The 21264-nt window shown below is 38.8% G+C and overlaps 1 protein-coding gene across 2 annotated transcripts in view; it reads right to left on the bottom strand.

Moving 5' to 3' along the window:
- Positions 1–611: 611 nt before the first annotated feature.
- Positions 612–21264, bottom strand: part of VPS41 (VPS41 subunit of HOPS complex) — a 411778-nt gene continuing 391125 nt past the window's right edge. For both annotated transcript variants that reach the window (XM_080611180.1, XM_080611179.1), the window contains 11 exons: positions 20607–20751; positions 19346–19387; positions 19166–19216; positions 17820–17957; positions 15016–15070; positions 13866–14006; positions 12237–12373; positions 4959–5058; positions 4159–4203; positions 2475–2554; positions 612–918 (listed from right to left, as the gene is read on the bottom strand). In XM_080611180.1, the coding sequence (XP_080467306.1) occupies positions 838–918; positions 2475–2554; positions 4159–4203; positions 4959–5058; positions 12237–12373; positions 13866–14006; positions 15016–15070; positions 17820–17957; positions 19166–19216; positions 19346–19387; positions 20607–20751 (1015 nt within the window). In that variant the 3' untranslated portion in view covers positions 612–837. The remainder of the gene's footprint in view (positions 919–2474; positions 2555–4158; positions 4204–4958; positions 5059–12236; positions 12374–13865; positions 14007–15015; positions 15071–17819; positions 17958–19165; positions 19217–19345; positions 19388–20606; positions 20752–21264) is intronic.

The following is a 21264-nucleotide window of genomic DNA, read 5'->3' as shown; positions in this document are numbered from 1 at the left end:
AACTCTCAGTTACATCCTGGGCATGACGTGCTGTGGTATGGAGTACCTCTTTGGCTAGTTGGGGTCAGGTGTCCTGTCCCTGCTTCCTCCCGGCTTCCCCTCCTCCCTGGCAGAGCATGAGACTCACAAAGTCCTTGGTCAGGGTAAACATTCTGACCAGAAACTGAAAACATCAGCTTTATCAGTATTATTCCCAGGCCGACAGTCAAAAACACAGCGCTGCACCAGCTACTAAGAAGGAGAAAAACTGACTGCTACTGCTGAACCCAGGACAGTAACCATAAAACCAAGGTAAATTTTCCATGTGTGGAACAGTTAATGAGTTTGTTAATTTAATGCCAGTCCTGAAGCAGGACTAAAGCACTGAAAGCAGTCAGACTCCTGTGGGTCTCAAGTTAAACAGGTCAGTAACAGTCTAAATCAGGACTCAAGTGGTTTATGGAGCTGAGTACACAGCAATCCATCTTCCTTTACAATATCTAATCATGAGGAGCCTGATACAGCTCCAAACTGTAAAGCACATTAACTGATAGCAAGCACACAACTCCAAACTGCTTTTTTTCCTTCCCATTTTATTTCTCTTTTCTGTTCCAGAGATAAGTAATGAGCTGAGCAAAGAAACAGTGGCATATGAATTGTGTAACAAAGACTTACTAGGGAAACATTTTCACATCTTCTCTTTCCCAAAAATGTTCAATAAGCTGAATAACTTACACAAACCAGTTTTAAAGCACAATCAGATTTATATACAGAAATTTTAACTAACAGAAACTACAATAGCTCAGCATGGTCCTACAGATTTGGTGTCACAGACTGTTATGGGGAGCTACGGGACTGCTATTTCTTCATCTCCAGGGCTGCACTTCCTGGCCCTCGGTGTTTGGCACTGCATATGTTGCAGAACTGGACAGAAGATACCTAGAAATTAAAAAGAAAAAAAGAATCTCTTAGAGAAATGCAGCCACATTAGAGTGTGGGAAGATGAAAAGTGCTAATGCCTTTCTCAATGTTACTGTTCACAGTCAGGCTACCAACATCAGCATGGACAGGCATACGGAGGCAATAATAGAAGAAACGTAACAAAGCAGGCTGCTCTGGAGTCAGAGGGCAGTACACCTCACCACTCACTCCAAGTGCATTTCCACCACCCTCCTGGAGAGTAAGGTCCAATTTCCTCCACAACAAAAACATACAGAGTCAAAAGCACTGCTGATTATCTTCACAGGTAAGAGGAAAGTAAGTCCCTTGGTCAGCTCCACTGATCACTGACGTCTTAGTTACAACTCTGTCTTTAGGTAGTGTTCAACAGATTTCCAGCAGCTGAGAATATGGCAGGAATATTGTCCATTTGAGATCAAACAGGTATTTATTGTTACTACTGAGTTTAGCTCTGTGATGCTTTATGCATGTGTTATTTCCCTTTCAGTATGTCACCGGCAACCAAACATCACTAACACAACTGATTATGTAAGGCCAAGAAATACTATCCATTGGAGAATTTGGCCCAGATACATGCAGGTACCTTTATATTCTTACGTGCTATAGAATATATATGCTGTAATACCCATGTCACATTTAGAAATCCCACCTCACAAGTTACCTGTTCTAAAAAACTGAGAAAGCTGGATAAATCTTAGCTTCTTTCCCAAATAATAAAATTTGTGGTAAATATTATTTGAATAAATATTTACTAGTTGTTGGGCTTTCTCCTGCAAACAATCTAATTCATTTAGATTTTCAGGACACGTTAAAGTAGACATGCTGTACCATATGGCTACAAGCAGTTTGCTTGGTTACTTGCAGATTAAGTGATTCACCGAAGTTATTTTTTCACTGGATGTTCATTTTCAGATACATATGTAGAATCAGATTAAATTCCATTTTTGTGGTGATTTTGTTACCATTCTGATGCTTTCCATCCTAAATTCAAGAATGGTTCTACCTAGATTGATTTGTTTTAATTGGGGGGAAAAAAAAATCCCTGATGAAAACAAGCATCTTCTGGGTATAAAGATGATTACAAAGATATTTAAATATTAAATCTGAAATGAGTGATTTTTTTCTTCCAGATCAGAAACATTTAATACACTTCACTTGAGAAAATATCTTTATTCTTGTCTTTAATTAAACATACTTAAAGTGAGAGCTGCAATGGAAAAGAATTAATTAAAGAAATCAAACAGGCTGTACTCCCTGTATGTCTCAAAGGTGCGCTGCATATTCAGATTGCAGAGAGTGATAAAATACTTCTCAAACAGCCGCAATCTCCTTCTAAATTGGATGAACTTTAGTTGCAGTGGCCCTAAACTCCCTCTCCTTGGTCACATACTGCTATGGGTTATCATCACAAATAATTAGTGCAATCATACTGTAATTCCTGATAGAGCCATGCACTTCTCTACGGTCAACAAAAGGAAGTAATTTGCCCTTTTATCTTTGGCAAAAGTGTCAGAGAGATCAAGTTATTTCCTTACTGTGTTAGATACCGGGAGGCACTCCTTGTGAAACATGTGTCTGCAGTGGAACACTACCACATTGAAGGACTTGGATGCATCTAGGAAAGAGAAAGGTAAATGCATTACAACAGGGCAACAAAACAAATAATTCAGTGGCTACAGCAGTATATAACTGCAATGTACTCTACACACAGAAACATCAAGTAACAGCTCTCAAGTTAATTTCCAACTTATTCTGGCTCATTTAGAGAAACCATGGAGAGTAATGGTTTCAGGTAAGATGTCTCAGTGATGGAGTTAGAAGACAATTTTATTCCATGGCTTAAATGCTGTATACCTTTGCACCAGAAACTTTTCATGTTAGTCTGTGCTACATGCAAAATTTGCGGAGGGAGAAGCAGCAAACTACCACCAAATAATTTAGCCATTTTGACTCAAAGTTAGCAAAAAAGATTCTTGTGCTAGTAGTATGGGGAGAACCAGAACATTAAGCAGTTCTAGTGCCTACACTGCATGCCATGATCTTGAAATTTGGCAAGAAGCTGCCTAAGTGCATGATGTGCCCTTCGATTCCACATGAATACTTAGCCCAGTTATAAGCCTACATACCACATATGTCCACATATCCAAATAACAACTGTCTTACTCATCACAATCCTCCACTGGAACAGGCTACCCAGGGCAGTGGTGGAATCACTGGAAGTGTCCACACACCGTGTACATGAGGCCCTCAGTGACATGGTTTAGTGATAGACTTGGCAGTGCTGGGGAATGGTTGGGCTTGATGATCTTAAAGGTCTTTTCCAATCTGATTGATTCTATGGTTCTATAACCTTCAATTCCTTGGATTCCACTCCCTCAACATGCATACCTCAAAAGGTATGCACATTCATCACAGCCAGGTTTTTTATCATCATGTGACTGCTGTGGTCTGTATGTTGGCGGATATGATCACAGGATAGTTGGTTTTATTTAAGTGAAAAATGGTAGAAAGCAGATTAAAAAACTAATTGATTCTATTTGGCAAACAAAAATAAATAGGTCCATACATATACTTTGTCTTACACATTCTTGTCTGAAGATGCCATGAGAGTCTCCTTTTCTTCTTAAGATGCCCAACAACTATACTGGTGTATCTGAGCTACAGCTGCCTTGCAGAATGTGCAACTTCAAAATAATATCCTAATTTTCTAGTTTCAAAACTCACTTTAGAAGGTATTTTAAAACCACAGTCTGTTATAAGTTGTTTCAAACACGACAGCAGTGACTGAAGCCAAGACTGTTCCACCACTCTGACAAAAAGTATATTCCATAAAACGTCACGATCTGCAAGTTCAGTCTAAATCGTTCAACAGAGTTGGACAAGATTTGGTGTCAACAGCTGAGTTTTGTGGTTCTAATAGTTTCTGAGAACATGTATGCTGACGGAATTTAAAGCTGCCACGTATTTCCAAGCAGAAAATAAGGAAGTCAAATAAGAGTAAGAAAGAAAATCTGGGTTTAATGCAACAAAAATAGTTCAAACTCAAGTCTACTCCCACATCAGAATTCCTAAGCAAGCTTTGCCCAGGAGACTGATATTTATACAGGGATTACCAAGGAAAGCTACTACACATTTCTATGAATAAAAGCAAACAGTAGTTCCTCTAAAAAATAATTAGAAAAAAAGACAACCTCTTTTCCTTCTAGAAAAGCACCTTACCTGAAGGAAGTATTGGAGACAGGCATGATTCACAGATGTTCTCCTCTATAAAAACAAAACAAACTTGTAGCAGCATTGTTAACAAACTCCATGTTTACTTTTTTATGAAGCAGGCATGAACATACTACTAGTACAGAAATCGTGCTTGGTCTTAAAGTGTTTACTTAAGACCCCTAACAGAGTCTGTTAAAGAATGAAGAGCAATACTCAAGCAGCATTTCTATTAACAGCATGAGAAATGTTTAGATCTTTTGAACGGCAGGAGTGAGGCTGTTTAGGATCAGCGCTGTAGAGGCACAAGGGAAACTGGAACAAAAGAAGCATAGGATGGGTACCCGATATCTCTGCAGCATTTTGTAGCAGAAGCTCTGATCCTGTGTCCTTCTGTCAGTTTCTGCCTCTTTGTACTAACACACACATCCTGAGCACCTTGCAAAGTATTTTCAACTATTTCTGAAAGCTATCTTGTAGCTTTTGCTTTGGTTGCAGATTTTTAATCATCTGACTATCCATGTTGGCACTAAAAAGCATTTTGACTTTTACAGACGAACTGCAGGACACCATGTGTTACTGGCTATGCAGAGATGGATTAAGGGAAAAAGCTGCATACTGGATCTTACAGTTTTTGAGATAGAAGTAGCTCCTTCTCAAAGAGGAAAGCACTAATATCCTACTACACTCTACCAATAAGGTAGTATACTCAGGCTTTGGGCATCTTCCAAAGCAGAAAGTCATGTGGCTTCAGCCTATAAACCAAGACTTCAAAACCTTGAAAGTGGCTGTGTTTCCTCTGTACGCACCATCTACTAGAACACCCTTCATCTGAGTCCGATGCATTTTCTTTAATAACGAAAGAGAATCAGCAACAAGTATCTTCTTGCAACCTTCCCGCAGCAAGATCTGTTGGTGCAAAGAACAAAATACAGCGGTTGTTGAACAGATAGGATATCAGCTATCCTGGGATGTCTCCACTGGGTTTCCACTGCCAAAGAGAGCACAGGGAATGTTCAAGACTTTTCAAGCTATTATAAAGGAGGGAAAGGAGGAACCTCCAGCTGCCACCACCTCTACCTGAATGAAACACCCCCATTATAAAATACCCTTTACAAATACACTGTTGTCATAAATTATGATTTTCCTATGAGCTTGTCTCAACAAAATACAACAGAGACAAATTTTTACAGTGCCCCTCACAATTGGTTTCCAATTGTAGACACAGAAATTCAAAATTTAGTTTGTTCCCACATATTTCTTGCTGAAGTGTCATTTTGGAAGCAGTACCAAATGCCCACACAACCAAAGGTCCAGAACTTTTTCCTCTTCAGCAAAAATCTCAGCCCCCTTTCTCCTTATTTAGTATTTATCATGAGATTGACAGGTCATTGCCTGACAGCACTGTGAAACACAAAAAGGAATCAAGGGTGTCAGAATGATATAGAGCCTTATTTCACAATACTTTACCAAAGCAAGTCTGACAACATGACAAACCCAAATCAGTTGTGTGGGATTTTTCTTCCTCCTCCCAAATGGATGCTTGGAAATTGCTTTTCCAAGACAACAATTCCTCTGAAATGAAGCTCACAGCCAATTGTAAGCTCAATCACCCCACCAGAAAAGTCTTATAAAGAGGCAATATGCATTCCTTTTTCCAGGTCATTTGCAACTGAGCATTCTAATATAGTCCACAATACTAATGCAAATACCTAAAAAGTAGTAGAATAATAGATTTTACAGCCAGTTACACACTGTCCAAACCCCTATCTTCTTGTATACATATTATGAAGCAACAAGGACACACTGCCAACAATGATATGCAAATCTGAAATACATTAACAAAATGAAAACTGAGTAGCAATAAGCATTTCAAACTGGGCATGTCAGTGGGTAAGTGACATTACACAGTATTAAGACACATTGAGCTACAGAACATCTCAGAGCACCAGGAACAGAATGCAGCTCTACAAGACAAATGCTTATAAAACTAATCCTTAGTATCAGTAATATCAGGAGCTATATGAGTATGTCTTTCCCCTTCCAACTTTATCCAAGGGCAACAGAGAATGTTCAATTTTGGTTTAAATATAGAAAAATGTCACTAGTTGTGAAAAAAAAATACCGAAAACATTTTGCAAGGACAACTGAATGAGACTGTCTTTCAGAATGAGTGCCTGCTTGACCAAAATATTCTCAACCAGCAAATTATATCCCAAAGACAGGTAAGTAACTTAGAATGGATGAGGTCTTGGCTATACACTTTGCTGGCTGCACTCAGCATAAGCAGATGAAAAATCCCATCCTTAAGTAAAAGCAGTAAAGCAAGCATGTTAAATAAGAGGGCTGCAACAGAGATACAATGGGAAGAAGAGAGTAAGATTTATTATTTTCTACTTAAAATGCAGTGTGACAATAGGAAAGCATCATTTAAACAAAGAGAAACATCATTAAGTCACTGCAAAACCTCAGTACTGTTTAATCCCTTGAAAACCAGAAGTAACAGCAATATCTTTTAAGACACATGCACTATCTTTCCCTCATTATTTAAACCTGAGATTTTTCCATACCTCATTCAATGACTGTTTATCAGACCTTTTTCTGCTAGAAATGGAATACAGTAAGCAGCTATTGTTACATAAAAGGAAAAGTCACAACAAAGAATGTAACATGTCAAATCTCAAGTTAATAAATCTCAACACTTCTGCAGACACAGATTTGAAGAGCTCAATGCTGAGATGAGTCATGTAAGAGTTACAGAAAGAGAAGCAGGAAAAGGAATTTGGAGACGAAACAGAGGGAGAAAGAATGTTTGAATTAACTTCTTTACATTAAAAGGAGAAGAATATAAATGTGCACCCTAAGATTAGGCTTAAACTGACGTCAGGCATAAATCTGTAATGAAACCGTTTTCTGAGAAGAAATAAGACTCAGGGTGAAATGGTACCTTTTTCTTCTCTTTACAAGCACATCATTGTAAGCACAAGCAGGACAGCATGATACATCTACAGGAAATGTTTAGGCAGATATAATGCTTTTTACCAAACTAATGAAAACTGTTGAAACCAAAACATTTACTGCAAAAAAGAACCCTAATTCATTTTCTGACTTTATTAGGGAAGATGCTACTGAATAATTAAAATCAGAAGCCATAAAACCTCCTATTTAATTTAAAAAATTCTGATTTACAAATGTCTCGCACTATCTTTAAAGGAAATCACTGCAGCCTGCAGTTAATTTGAAAGGATGTACTCAAAGCTCTGGGAATGAATTCAGGCCTTGATTCAGTTTAGCACTCTAACAAGTCCAAGTTTTTCAAGGCCAAGGAACCAACCACAATTAAAAGCACATTAGTTTTAGTCTTTACAACCAAAAGGCAGATGTCCCTCGGTGCAAGCTGTCACCTGCCCTCTAGTGCCTCCAAGGTGTCTGAACAGCAGTTTAGTCATGCTCAGGAGCAAAATCCAACAATTTTTCCATGTTCTATTTCAAGCATTCACCAAATGATCATTGGTTTCTATTCGTTCATGACCTCTGTTATGACTGGATTGATGTGAATTCTGTGAGTGGATGAATCTCTGTTATCCATCAGAGTTACTTCAGGCTCAAATGAACTGCAAAGTTGTAAGTCAACATTTGAGTAAAATGGCTAATCCACAAGATCTAGAGGTACTGTATCTAAACAAATTGCTTTTGTATTTTAAAACTAGGGGAAAAGAAATCTTAAAACGCGAGCATCTTTTGAAGTTTTCTTCTAACAAGTGTCATACAAAGGGTGTTTCTTTCTGAAACAAAGGAAGCGTTTAAATCTCTTCCAACACCACAAGCATTTCCTAATCTGTACCACTTAGGTACAGATTAAAGCTGAAAAGACACCTATTTTATACACCTGGAATGTGTAACAAACTTATAATACACAAATGCACAAATAAGGGGACTTTTCTATCAGCCTTCTCTGTGAGACATGATACAAGGCTTTAGAAACCTTGAGCAGGATCCCAGACTGGTTTGGGTTGGAAGAGACCTTAAAGCTCATCCAGTTCCAACCCCCTGCCATGGGCAGGGACACCTTCTACTAGAGCAGGTTCCTCCGAGCCCCGTCCAACCTGGCCTTGAACACTGCCAGGGATGGGGCAGCCACAGCTTCTCTGGGCACCCTGTGCAAGTTCTTATTTTAAGAGAGGCTCCTGCATTCTTCATTCATAAGTTAAGGCCAAATTAAACGTGAACTATTTCATTCTTTTTCAGTTTCATTTGCAAGGAACCGACTATAAAAGGCAAAAAGTTCAACAACATATTCCAGAAAGAAGGTCTTTAAGACCAAACCACTGTAAAACTGATGAGTTTCAGTCCACAGAAGTTGCATAAAACCAACGTCAGTAGCAGTGGTTTCACCGAAAAAATACAATAGTTTGAATTTATATTTTGCATAGAAATACTAATAAATGCTGCTTTTGCTGCAGTTTTCAAATAGGAGCATTACTGCTCTAATTGTGTTGGCTAAGGGAGGTTTTAAGAACAATTACGCTGTAAATTTCTATTGGGAAGACAGGCTCCTCATGAGCCTCACAGAAGCAATGTCTATGCATGGAAACCAAATTCATGTCACACTGACAACAACTTTCCAATTGTATGGAGATAATGCTGAGTTTTGACTCTGTGTCTTGGAAAACACTTTTAAATGCAAGCAGTAAAAATGAAAATAATTAAGCTTTTGTCAGGGTATCAATATGACTGGCCTCAATTTGGTTACCTGACCACAGGTTTAAGTGGTATTTAGTTAAGTTGAACACACTGATGGAAGCACAGTGATTTATTTGCTATTAAGTAAAAACTGTGCTAGGAGTATGTAATTTCTAATAAATAAGCTGGTTTCTCCTGAAGACAACACATCTCCAGGAGTTTATAAATTCAAAGGAATTAGCCTGTGGTCTATTTTAGCTATAAATTTATGGCACCAAAGAACTAGATTTCAGGAGTTAAATATAAAATATAACTAAAAAATTTAGACTACACTACACTTGATAAATACTCCAGCTAAAATGCAGACCACTAGAACTTAGTCATTGTTGCCTATGCCTTCATACCTTTGTTGTCTATGGATGTTACTGTGTATAAACAGTAAAATCAGTATTATTTCAGCAATAAATAAACTTTCATCCCTACAATACATCGGTGCCACTCGATTAGGTGCTGTGGTTTTAATACATTAATTCAGATGATGACAAAGAGGAAACATTATAATAAATGATCCTCAGGAGGGAAAAAAGCATCCAAACAAAAAATAATCACTTGGGAGTTTTAATCCCAATTCAGGAAACCACTTAAGTACCTAAATATTTTCCTACTTAGAGGAACACTTAAGAGCGTGTTCAGATTTAAGTTCGTGGCAGACTGCATTTCCTGAAGTGGAAAAATAAAAATGAGTATTCTTGAAGAGTAATAATGCAGCTTAAGAGGTTTCTACTTGCAAAGCAGAGAGGTAACAGCAGAAAAAAACAAATTAACAGTCCTTACATCAAGGTGTAGCCTAAGAACAAAGTTTCATGTGATCTACATTTTATTTTTAGCCAGTAGAATACCTAATTCTATATTAGTGCCATGCTTGGTTGGTAGTGAACACATATTAACTCCTTTTCAAAGGTTTAAGTTAACTGTGCAGAGCTAAGGTGAGCTTGGAGTAGCACACAGAACTCTTACAGCAGTTCATCTAATGGGTGGTAATTCGTTAATGTGAAACAACCTGTCTGCTACATGTCAACATTAATAACAAATCATTCAGAGAAGATCCCAGATTAAAAAACCAACAAACTTTGTGGCATCAGTAGACTTCCTTGTTGGATTCTCTAATGCACACCGTAAGCCACATCTGGCATGCTTTGGCAGCCACTCAATTTGATTCACTTGGTTTTTCTGGGATGTAAAGCATTGTTTTCAAAAAGACAGTCTGTCAAAGGCACTGCTTTTAGCTCCTACCCATGTTTCACATCACATCTAATGCAGAGATAAGACTGCATTAGGAAATTTGCATCCATATACTTACATAAGCATAAAACATAGAGGACGTGGACTTCTCACTGTGAACCTATGCAACAGGATGCAAAGGTGGGACCAGGCATCATACAAACACACCAAAGGCTAGTTTTAAACCAGCTAATGAGGCAGCAGTCATGATGAAACTGCTGGATGCAGAAACAGCCCTGCTATAAGATTTGAGTTTGCCAGTCTAAGGCTACTTGGATGAGTGTTCAAGAGCTGCAATCACATCTCTACTTTCCAGTGTAGACACATTATCTGTTCATAAACTGTACTTTACATTGTCGGTAATACTTCAGGAACAGTCTTATTTTAAGCTACAGATCACATTTCTCTAAAGTTCCCCTTTTTTGGCTATATTGTCTCGCTATCCTACAAGCAAGCCAAGCACAAATTACATCAAGCTTCCCTAATTTCTACTGTTCCTGTGAGATCTAAATTTTAGCCCTAGAGCTATCCAAATCTACTTCAAAATGAATTAATTTGAAATCCATGAAGCATTTCAATGCTAACAGCAAATAATTTTGGATATTACTGTGAAGGTTAAATACAGCCTTTTAATCCCAAAGTAATTTTGTTCAAAGGTATATGAAGACAAAATTATTCTTCCCTCCCCGTCATGACCAAAATGATGTCATCAGCTTTGTCTGCAGCCATGCAATATACTTTGCATGCAGGGTAAAGCTGCAGCTCTTCACACAGCACCTTCTCAGTCTGCTGCAGACACCCCAAAAACACACATTTGAAGGCACGAACAGTAGGATCAGCAGTGCAAGCTGCAAGTCACTGACAGCAGCAAGATTCACAGGCAACTGCTTAAATGTAGCATGCTATTTAGCTAGTATCATTTGGAAAGGATATTAGTGTTTCATGAAGTCAAGTAAAAACTGGAAGCAATGTTACAACCTGCGCCACATGCAAACATGTTTATGTTTATTTGGGGTAGCTCCTTGCACATAACAAGTGATAGGAGAACAAGACACATAAAATGCTTCTTTGAGAAGTTATAATGCCAAGCCCAAATGATAATAAAATAAGAGAAAAGCCTTAGAAAGGCTTTAAACTCTGCCTTTTTAGAAGGCTTTCTGACATCACTGAAGGTTCTAGCAGATAAGTCTTTATATGGCCCAGTAAGAGACCAACTATGACCTTACTGAAAGCCACCAAGCCTGTCTATTTGCTAGAGATGTCCAAAGACTAATAGCAGATCAGAAACAAATGTTCATGAGGATCGGAAAGTTGGGAGTTTCAGCTGCTTACTGAGCTGTTTTTCTGGGCTCTACACAGTCACACTAGAGACATTCAAACTGCTCTGTATCCTTATGTCTCTCAGTAAATGGCGTACAGCAGCATCGCAGAGAACTCAAGTCTGGGCCTCTTTTTGTAGCAGGGAGATTTAAAGTATGCAATGCAACTCTACCTATTGTTACTTTGATGGGCACACTTCTTGTAAGTTCTTACAAACACCCATCAGAACCAGTTAAGGAGGAAACTGCACGTATCTGTGTAATTGTGCTGGGATAAAAACTCTCGCAGTGCAACAAGCAGGCTCTTTTTATATAAATGCAGAGACATCAACACGTTCTGCAGAACAGACATGAATTTGATTTTAGAAGATCATTTTCCTTTAGTTAGCATGACACTTAGTATAGAGCTCTAATACCTGTGAATGCTTGTTTTAGTGACAGCACATTTTATTCTGCCTCCTCATATGAAACAAAATGAAAAGGACTGGTTATGAGACTTTCCAATACTGGACAGTCAGGCAGTATAAAATAGTCGGAATCACCCAAGATCATTCCAGTTCTACTTTCCCACTAGGCTTATAACAGTGTGGGAGACATTTATAAGTGCTAGAAGCCATCAAGAGACTATTTGTCTTAACAAATCTCCACCCTTTCTGTCCTAGTTTTGTAGCATCCCACAGTGTCAACAGATGTCTGAACAGAATGGACAAACCTTCATGACAGTCATTTCTTGTGCTGTTCAATGGCTAAGCGGTCTTGCTGTCTCTCTGAAAATCAGTGTCACAGGAAGACTGCAACATTTACCTGCAAGTTGTAGTCCTGAAGAATTTTCACTAGCGAGTCTCTCAAATTAGGAATCTCCATGCCTTCCTTAATGCGGTGGATCAACAGAATGGGATCAACGTGGGTTCCAATATTGTTCAACAAACCAGTAATAAAAGCTGTGAACGCCAAAAGGCAAAGAAATTAAAAAAAAATCCAGCAAAATACCTGATTAAAGGATGCTTTGGTGACAAGATACAGGCTTTGACAGATTCTGCGCCAGGTCTCTGCTAAGAGATTAACACTAAGACTCTTATGTAGCATCCGTATGTTTCTTGCAGCTGTATTTACTTAAATACAGGCCTTTGGGTGAGAGCAGAAGATACAGTCTGGCAATTCACAGACCTTCCAGGGTATTTCAGGTTAACAGAGTAACCAGCACAAACCCACAAGTAAATAATGCATTTGAATTCAATAAAAAGAGCACTTGAGCAAACAGAGCCAGAAAATTAACTACGTTATGGGACTGCTCCATTCCCAGGTCCAGGATTTAAAACCAAATTCTCAACCACTTAACCTAACTCCAACATGTTTCTAAACGGTGGTGAGAGTGACACAAAAGAAGTCTTCTGCTTTTTGACATGCATCTGGCTAAATGAAACACTGGAAGGATGAATCTCAAGACTCTGGTTTACTTCAGTCTCCAAAACTGAGAACATCAGTGGAGTTGCTCTAAGTATGGACAGATGAAACTGAGAGAATTCTATATGCTTTGAATCCCTTTTGCTCTGGAAGATGTCATTAATTGTAGCATTGCTTTAGTGACATCCTGCATGTAAGTATGGGCAACTTAAGAATGCCATTCTAAAGGGCTTACAGATTTTGGTTGCTTTTTCCTTTCAGAATTAGCATCCAAGGGATGAAGAGATACATTTTCAGAGAGTAATTCTACAAGACATTCAATCCTTTGGAAAAGAGATCCCAAAAGAGACTCTAAAGCCTTGATTTCAAGCCCCAGAAGGGGCTGCAAAACTAATGGAGTGGAATAGTTAAAATAATTCTTTTTTTTCTCAGTCCTATGATCTCCTCTGAATCTGCCTCCTGAAAAGCAAACTAATGTTGTTTGTAAGATTCTGCCACTTTCTGATTTCATCTAAACTTTAAACTTGAGTAGATATTCATATAACGGAGGAAAGGCAAAATGCGCTCATTATTCCTGATCCACCTTTGTGCCACAGAAACAAACCAAATCAGTTATTCTGAGGTTTGGGTTCTTCAATTTCAGAATTTCAAAGGGAAGCAGCTGCAATAAGCAGACACACAACATCCTCATCAAGCCTGCAGACTGTGTCTTGATGCAGTCTAAAAATAAAGCCTCATTCTGCCAAATTAAAAGCACCATTCTTCCCTTGATTTGGCATTAACAACATAACTACACAGAGCTTAGTCAAATGTTAAATCCTAAGTACTCATTTTGTAGCATGACAACATGCTGCCTTACTGGAGGTTTTTATGCACAGTAGGACAGCTCCACAAACCAGAACACCTCCCTGGCCATCCATTAACACCTTCTCTAACATGCACGTGGACAATTCAATCCTTCAATTGCAATAGCATTTCACATACAAAAAAAATACATATGCAAAGCTTCTGAGACACTATCCTGCTTACGTGGTTTGTCAATGGAGTATAAAATGAGATCTTCCCAAAGTTCTCCATCATCTTGCTCCTTGGCAAACTCAATAGCTTTATCTACATCTTGCAATTCTTCCATTATCATCTTCAAGGCACTGCGGCTATTTCCCATTCTGCCTACAAGGAAAGAAAGAAAAGAAGTAAAGAGATCATAAAACCTAAATACTTATCAATGCAAAGTACTTTAAAGAAGCTTTCAACAGGAATTTTATAAGTGTGAAGCTGCTCAGACTCATTAAACCAAGATCAAATCTAATCTAATCTGAGGTAGAAACGCAAATCCCAGAGCAACCAGTATAATCGGAATAAGTGCTTGGAATGCTTTCCTAGACTGGGACCTGGAGCCTGCTTAAGAATGTGCTGGGTCATACTAGGGGTTCTAAGCTGCAGCAACATATAAAGTAAGGGGGAGTGTGCGTAGGTGCATACGTTAGCTATGACATAAAACACCCCCTTTTATGAGCCTGCACGGGCACTCTTAATTTTCAGCTCTAGTACAGCTTACACCCTTGGAAAATGAGAGGAGGGAGGAAGAACAAGTAGTAGAAACGTTGAAATATTCTTTAAATGAATCCCTGTGTAAATCCAGCTGTGCTCTCAAACGCTCCACAAATAATAATTCTTATTAAAACAAAGACTGATTAAAGAAAAGCTTTCCATTCTGCTCATGACTCATGTCTGACATTCAGAGGTAGACTCCTTGGCCTGCTGGGGGAGTTAATTTACAATTACTTTTATTAAAAAAAGAAAAAAGAAAACAAGAAGGGGAATATAAGCAAATCTTCCACCTCACCAAAAGCTAACACTAAGTTTGAGACGTATTCAGAATAAAACATGTCTTATTTCTCCCCTCTCTTCAAACTGACAGCATTGGAGATTCCAAAACCCCAGAAAAATGCCAAATCAGAAACACAATAACACAAAATATGGAGTTAAGACATCGTATGAATAAGCCAGTGCTTTTAGTTTCTACACGCTGTTACTTGGTTGTACTGACTCCATACCAACTCTGTCTTCAGGAAAGCATGTCAAATGATATTAGGTAATACGTCATACATTTTTTCTGTATAAACTTTATGACAAGATTAAAAGCACCCTGTAATTTATCAGACTGAGTGTTACTTACTCAGAAGATAGACTGTCTCTTCTACAAAGTTCCTCTGTTGGCAGATCTCAAGAGCCTTGAGTTTCAGGGAAGGGAGGATGGAAAGAAAACAGGGAACCATGTTACACAATATTTTATTGATCACAAATGCTGTAAGAGGCTTAAAGATATTTTTCAATGAAGTTGCATTACTCATTTTGATAGGAATACAGCTCCCTTAATATGCACCGTCAGGTTCTCTGGCACTAATGAAGAGGAGAAGCTCCATGGCACTTCCTTTAATTTTTCTCCAAGATTAAAGAAATCTGAGGACAGGACTGGTACTTCAGTCTGGATTATGCCAGTGTCTATCTTTCAGCTTACTAGCAACCTCCTTCTTCTGCTTCCAAAAGTTGGTTAACCCAAATGCATTAAATTTATCTGCTGTCAAGACTTGCTTCCCGTGGGTGGACTCATGAGGTCTCTAGTGATGGAGGCCTGCTTAACATTCATTCACAACACAAGACTGCTGATCTCCTCAGGATAACCAGAATGGGTTTGGGAAGCAGAGAGGGCCCTCCAAATTTTGTACCAGTGACCTCCAAGAAGACAACTCAATATTAACCCAATGCAAATATGAAAGAATAAGGAGGAAGCATTTCTTAGAAGTTTGGTTTAGAGCCCTGAGGGCTAAAAAACCCTCATGAGCGGTTACAGAGTCTGTGCAGCTGAAAAACACTAATACAACTGCCAAAACTACCAAACTGGTTACCAACAACCTTTTACTAACTGAAAACTGGCAGGGCTGGTATGCCATAAATGATGCCAAGTCTGCTTCCAGTTTGGAAGCAGAAAGCAAACTCAAGATGCATGGCATTCCTGTGAAGACAACCATTCACCAGTAAAGATTTTCATACTTGGAAATCAAAACTATAAACACTTAAGATACAGCTAAAGATGTAGGTAAGAATTAACTTTCCTTTCCATTCTCAAATTATTTCAGATGGGTTACTACAAAGATTAGAGATCTGGGCAACCAATTTTGGGGTAGAGGTAAATGAATACCTACCCACTCGGATACTTCAGGGGAATGAAGTTATGAATAATACTAATAAGTTATAAACACAACTGACAGCCTTTTTTATGCCCCACTCAGAAGTTTCACTACGAAGCACCAAGCACTCAGCAGTTCTGGATGCTCCACGTTTCTTGACTGTCATGCTCCCTCTAGAGGAAAGCAGGGAACATGCATACTGGGAACATGCATACTTCTCTTTCAGTTCATTTTGTAAACCATTTGCTGAACTGCACTTGAATAAAGCACACTTTTAAAGAACAAGAATTATTTCTTCTTGCCGGGTTTATAATTTTTTTAAAGCCATAATAACCACGGCTTTTTGCAACTCATACACTGCACTGGAATCTGCTTCACAGGAACTGAAAATACTGATAAATGAGATATTCTGGTCCCCTTTCTATTTCCTTAGAACAAAGATTCCTATGTGGCAAAAAGTGTTACTATATGATATGTATGGTAAGAAGGGTAATTACAGAATTAGCAGTGACAGTAAATTAAACTAAGATTTCAGGAGTGTTGGTATTTCTCTTCTCGTTTCTTACTGAAACATAACAACATTTTAATTTAAGGTTAGAATGACACTTTTTTCTAACATCCTTTTTTCTCACACCTTCCAAAGGTTCATGGGTCTCACAGCCCATAACTTGAGCAAAGCAGTGCCAGCAACATACTTGTATCATCTACACACAGCACTTTTCTGCACCATGCATCACTGAAGATAATTGGCCGGATCTGCAATTACTAAAACTAACTTGCAAAATCTACAAGAGATTCAGAGACTTATAAACAAATAAGCTCATAGTGTAGACACAATCCACTGAGACAACTGAGTTTTGTGCAAGTTTCAAACACCAAGCCTGCAGCTTTAACAAAAGTATTTTCCAGTCTTTCCTGCTGCTGCGCAGTCAAGTTGACAACAGCATGCAAATGCCAAGAACAGTACTAGTTCTCTTTTGAGCATCAACCACATAAAATGCAATATTCAGCATTACATTTAAAACCACTGCAACTGCTGTCACCATTACAGCTGCACGCAGAGAGACATCCTTTCACAAAGTCTGCTTCGCTTGGCCATTAACAGCAACCAATAATAAAACACTGACCCAGCTAGAGAGGAGAATTTTAATTTCCATGTGATTTACTTTAATTCAAGGAGGTGAAAAAATACCACGACTGCCCCTCACTTTATTTCATTTTTCATTTGACAAGAGCAAAAAAGGAAAATATAAAAGGGTTAAAGAAGGTAGAAACATGGTTCTCTGTACAACCCCAAGTCTACTAGCAGAAGTACAAAGACAAAATACTTCTAGCTCTGCTACTTCAGTGACTGTTATATTGTGTATATGATTTGAAAGCAACTTTGGACCCGGAATACAGAGCTAGAAAAATTCCAGTTATAGGTACTGAGTCTTCAAGATCTAGCACTGACCAATCCTAGATTTGGCGAAATGACAGTTGATTTCTTGCAACCAGAAGCTGCTGTTCAGCCAGGCCATGCACTGATGAGCAGACACGCTGCAGGTATGCATCAAGTGTGAATTCAGAACTTCTCCATTTAATATCCCCACCAGTTCCTGCCCTGTGAGCTGAGAGAGGAAGGTCTCAGTCATCAGCCAGCTCTGCAAACCAGGCTCCTGCAGGTGATGGTCACACACTCAAAGGATCCCTTCTTTTGGCAGTAGAGGGCAGTACCAGACACAGTTACAAACACAACATTACAAGCTATAGGCATAAAAATCGAGGACCTGTGTTTAGGTTTTGGGCTTACCTTCTCTAGCGGACAGTGTGTGCTGTCTCTGAGGAACGGCAGTAAGTTTGGACGGTCATATTCAGCATAAAGGCTGATCTGTTTCTCGTGATATCGTTGGCCTTTATGGTGGTCTCTTTTGAAAAGCTTGTGCAAATACTAGGAATCAAAAATGAGAATCAGAACTCAAAGCCATTAATACAGATTATACAATATTATCTGTTTTCCACTAATAAAAACTCCTCCTAATTTCTTCAGGAATGTGCTAACACATACCAGAAGGTACAGAGATTAAATCCTCATGCAAAAGACTATGTATTTCTGAAGTACTCTTATCACAGCAATCTCCAAAACCAGCTCTATAAACGCATTTTCAGCAAGACTTAAGTAACTGTCCTTTAACCTTCAAGGAAACTACTGGATGATGGATTTTATGGAAAACCCTGGAGAAGTATGTCAAATTAAACATTTTGGTTATCTAGATATATTTAACCATTACAGATAACTATAGACCAAAGTTTTCCCACAAAGTGTTTTAACCAAAGCACCTTGAAGTATAGATCCTGTGGCAAAGCTCCTTTCTCCCTTACATGAGCACAGGAAAGCTTTGAGAGTAATTTTGAGGGTCACTTTCTTTTCAAAGGGAAGTACGCTTCACACTTTGAAACTGATGCATTCCTTCCACAAACTGTCAGTCATCTTCGCAAAGCTCTTGGCTATGGGCTGCACACTTGATAAGAGTTGCTTCCTATAATCAGATCTCTAACACATAAACCAGACCAATGCCCTGAGCCCCACCTGTACACAGCAGCAAATTAAACTTCCCTCCCTGAATCAGCCCAAGCCCAGGGTTACCCGTTACACATTCCACTGACAGCCCATTCAAACCAAAGAGGTGCTTTTGGAATAGCAATGTGGAGCCACAGCCTTACATTGATATTGTAATTTTGCACAAACAAGAACAATCCGGCAGCACATGGGAGTTACAGCTCTAGAAAGACAAGCAGTTCACTGCCTCCACAGATCAGCAACATGTGCTTCAGTTGCACCCAACACCATTTTTGTGTAAGGAAAGAGAAGGGAAACAAGCAAGAAGTAATTGCCCAGAGAACACAAGTATCTGCAATGCCATAAGGAGTACCTCACAGCGTGTTAACAATAAGCAGTATGTGATCAACTACTCACAAGTTCACATTTTAAAACTATTTGACTGCTGTAAAAACATTATGGCCATGTTAAGAAATAGGTTAGCAGAAGTAGCCACTTTGCCTCTGATGATTTATGACATGCTGCTGCTATGTGCACTTTGACCATATTTGTAAAACACATGCCCAGCAAATAGTTTATTCAGCTCAACAAATACTTACAACATGCTGTAGCTCAGGCCTGTTTTCTAGTTCTTCAACAACTCTATCAATCTGAAATCAAACAAATAAACCCCCATGGATTAGCAAACCTGTGACAAACATCACATGTACAGGTCTGAAAGGAGGACGGGTAACGCAAGCAAACATTTGACTGCTAAGGCACAGACTCGATATACTCACAGAAATTTTATCTTCATTATCCAAAAGCATGTCTACTGCTTTCTAAAGTAAAGAGAAAGAACCTAGTTAATACAAAGCTACACACATCTTCTCACATTCTATAAAGCATTACGCTTGTTCACTGATGGGTATCAGACAGACACTGCAGGCCTACTCTTCTCAGCAACAGTAATTCAGAGAGCACTTTGCATAACATCAGCATTCCCCAACAGCACAGCATTACAGAAGAATACATCATGTATTTTTCCAGAATACCTCTCCTAAAGTTTCCCTGCTAACAGCAGTCAACGCTGGGCACTTCTATAGCAGGTGAAGCATGCCCATTGAATCATGGGTCACAGAAGGCCACTGCCAAATGATAGAGAAATATTATTTGTCCCATGGCCCAATGGAACTGCAGGGTGATGGCTGTATGGGAAACAACCAGCTTGTTCTACAAGTGGATTCCTCTAAACTATCTGCACACTGATACAGTGACACAAGCAGAAAAGACCAAGGTGGCCACCAGGATTCTGATTCTGCTTCCTCTTACAAGAAGAAACTTTGCTTCAAGTTCAAAAAATACAAACCCACAGATTCCTGATACAATTTACTCTGTTTAATAAAAAAAGAATGATACTCTTTTTTTCCCCCATGTAGTTTAGAATGGCCATACCAAAGACAACATCTTTAGTAGACATGGCTCCATATTTTAACTCCAGCACTGAAACAACCAGCATTGCACTGAAAAAGAGCACATCTACCTGGTTCCCCCCAAGGATCATAGCAAATGTTCTTGGATGAGGTTTTATAGCCACTTGGGAAGAAAGAACATAGAATTCAGTATAAAATGCACACTTACTCGTTATTTGAATTTAGGTTAATAACCTTGCAAACTTTCAGAAGCAGACTGACGGCAGTAAAGGACGCGTGGAAGGCACATTTAATATATGCCTCATAATAAACGCACTACCTCCTTTCTTTGGCTTATTAACAGCATTACTTTATTAGAAATGCAGAAAGAGTATCATGGTGAAAGTTTACTTGAGAATCACAACAATGATCTCAGACCTGGCACTCTTCTCACTGCGAGCGACATTCAAATGGAAATACAAAGAAATTTCTTTGCATTCTAGGCAAACATTTTCTTCCTTACCTCAGAATGTATCCAGACACAGGAAACACGCTCTCTGCCTCAACACCATGTTTAGTTCATTTATTTTTAATCCACTAAAATATCTCTAGTGGAAAAAGAATATAAAAATCATTAGGATGACCATACCTCTGAATCGAAATCCATGAGTAGGACAATTTTGTCTCTGATAGAACTGAAAAGATTGTGCTTGTGGATCAACTGGAAGACGTCCTTGTGCCTCAGAGTCAGATAAATTTCTAGGGCTCTGCCATAGCGCTGGTCGTAAGTATACCTGATAGAAAACAATGTTATAATACATGTGATCTTATATATCTAAGTGTAGGAACATCACTTATAAGGGAAAATATAAATCTAGGATGTAAAGCATTTTAGGACGCTACTTGATTTGATAATTATCTAAATAGTTGCTGTGATTCATTTCTGTTAAAGGGAAATAAAACACTGGGAAACATTACTTTCAGCTCTGTTTATATCAGCCACCACATTTATGTTTTGACCAGTGGCTCCTTCTCTGCATTTTTGTTTCCCCATTTTCAGACCACAGGGGAAGCCACACAAAATGCTAGCTTTTCTGGTTTTGGAAACTAATTGGAACTCTCTTCAGAGCTAAAAAACATTGTTTTCTTACAACCTGGGGACAGACTGTAACACAGCAATAGGCAGTCGCTTCACTTTCTTCAGAGAAGTGGTATGAAAAGAACTGATGCTGATCAAGCTGAGAAAACCAAAGAGCTTTACCCTGGTACAAAGGAGCCTAGAACCAGATCAGTTTTGGCATTTTCCA

This window comes from Psittacula echo, assembly GCF_963264785.1.
Source record: "Psittacula echo genome assembly, chromosome: 2".
Taxonomy (NCBI): Eukaryota; Metazoa; Chordata; class Aves; order Psittaciformes; family Psittacidae; genus Psittacula; species Psittacula echo.
Note: the sequence above shows the minus strand (reverse complement) of the source record. Positions and strands in the feature narration are given on the sequence as shown.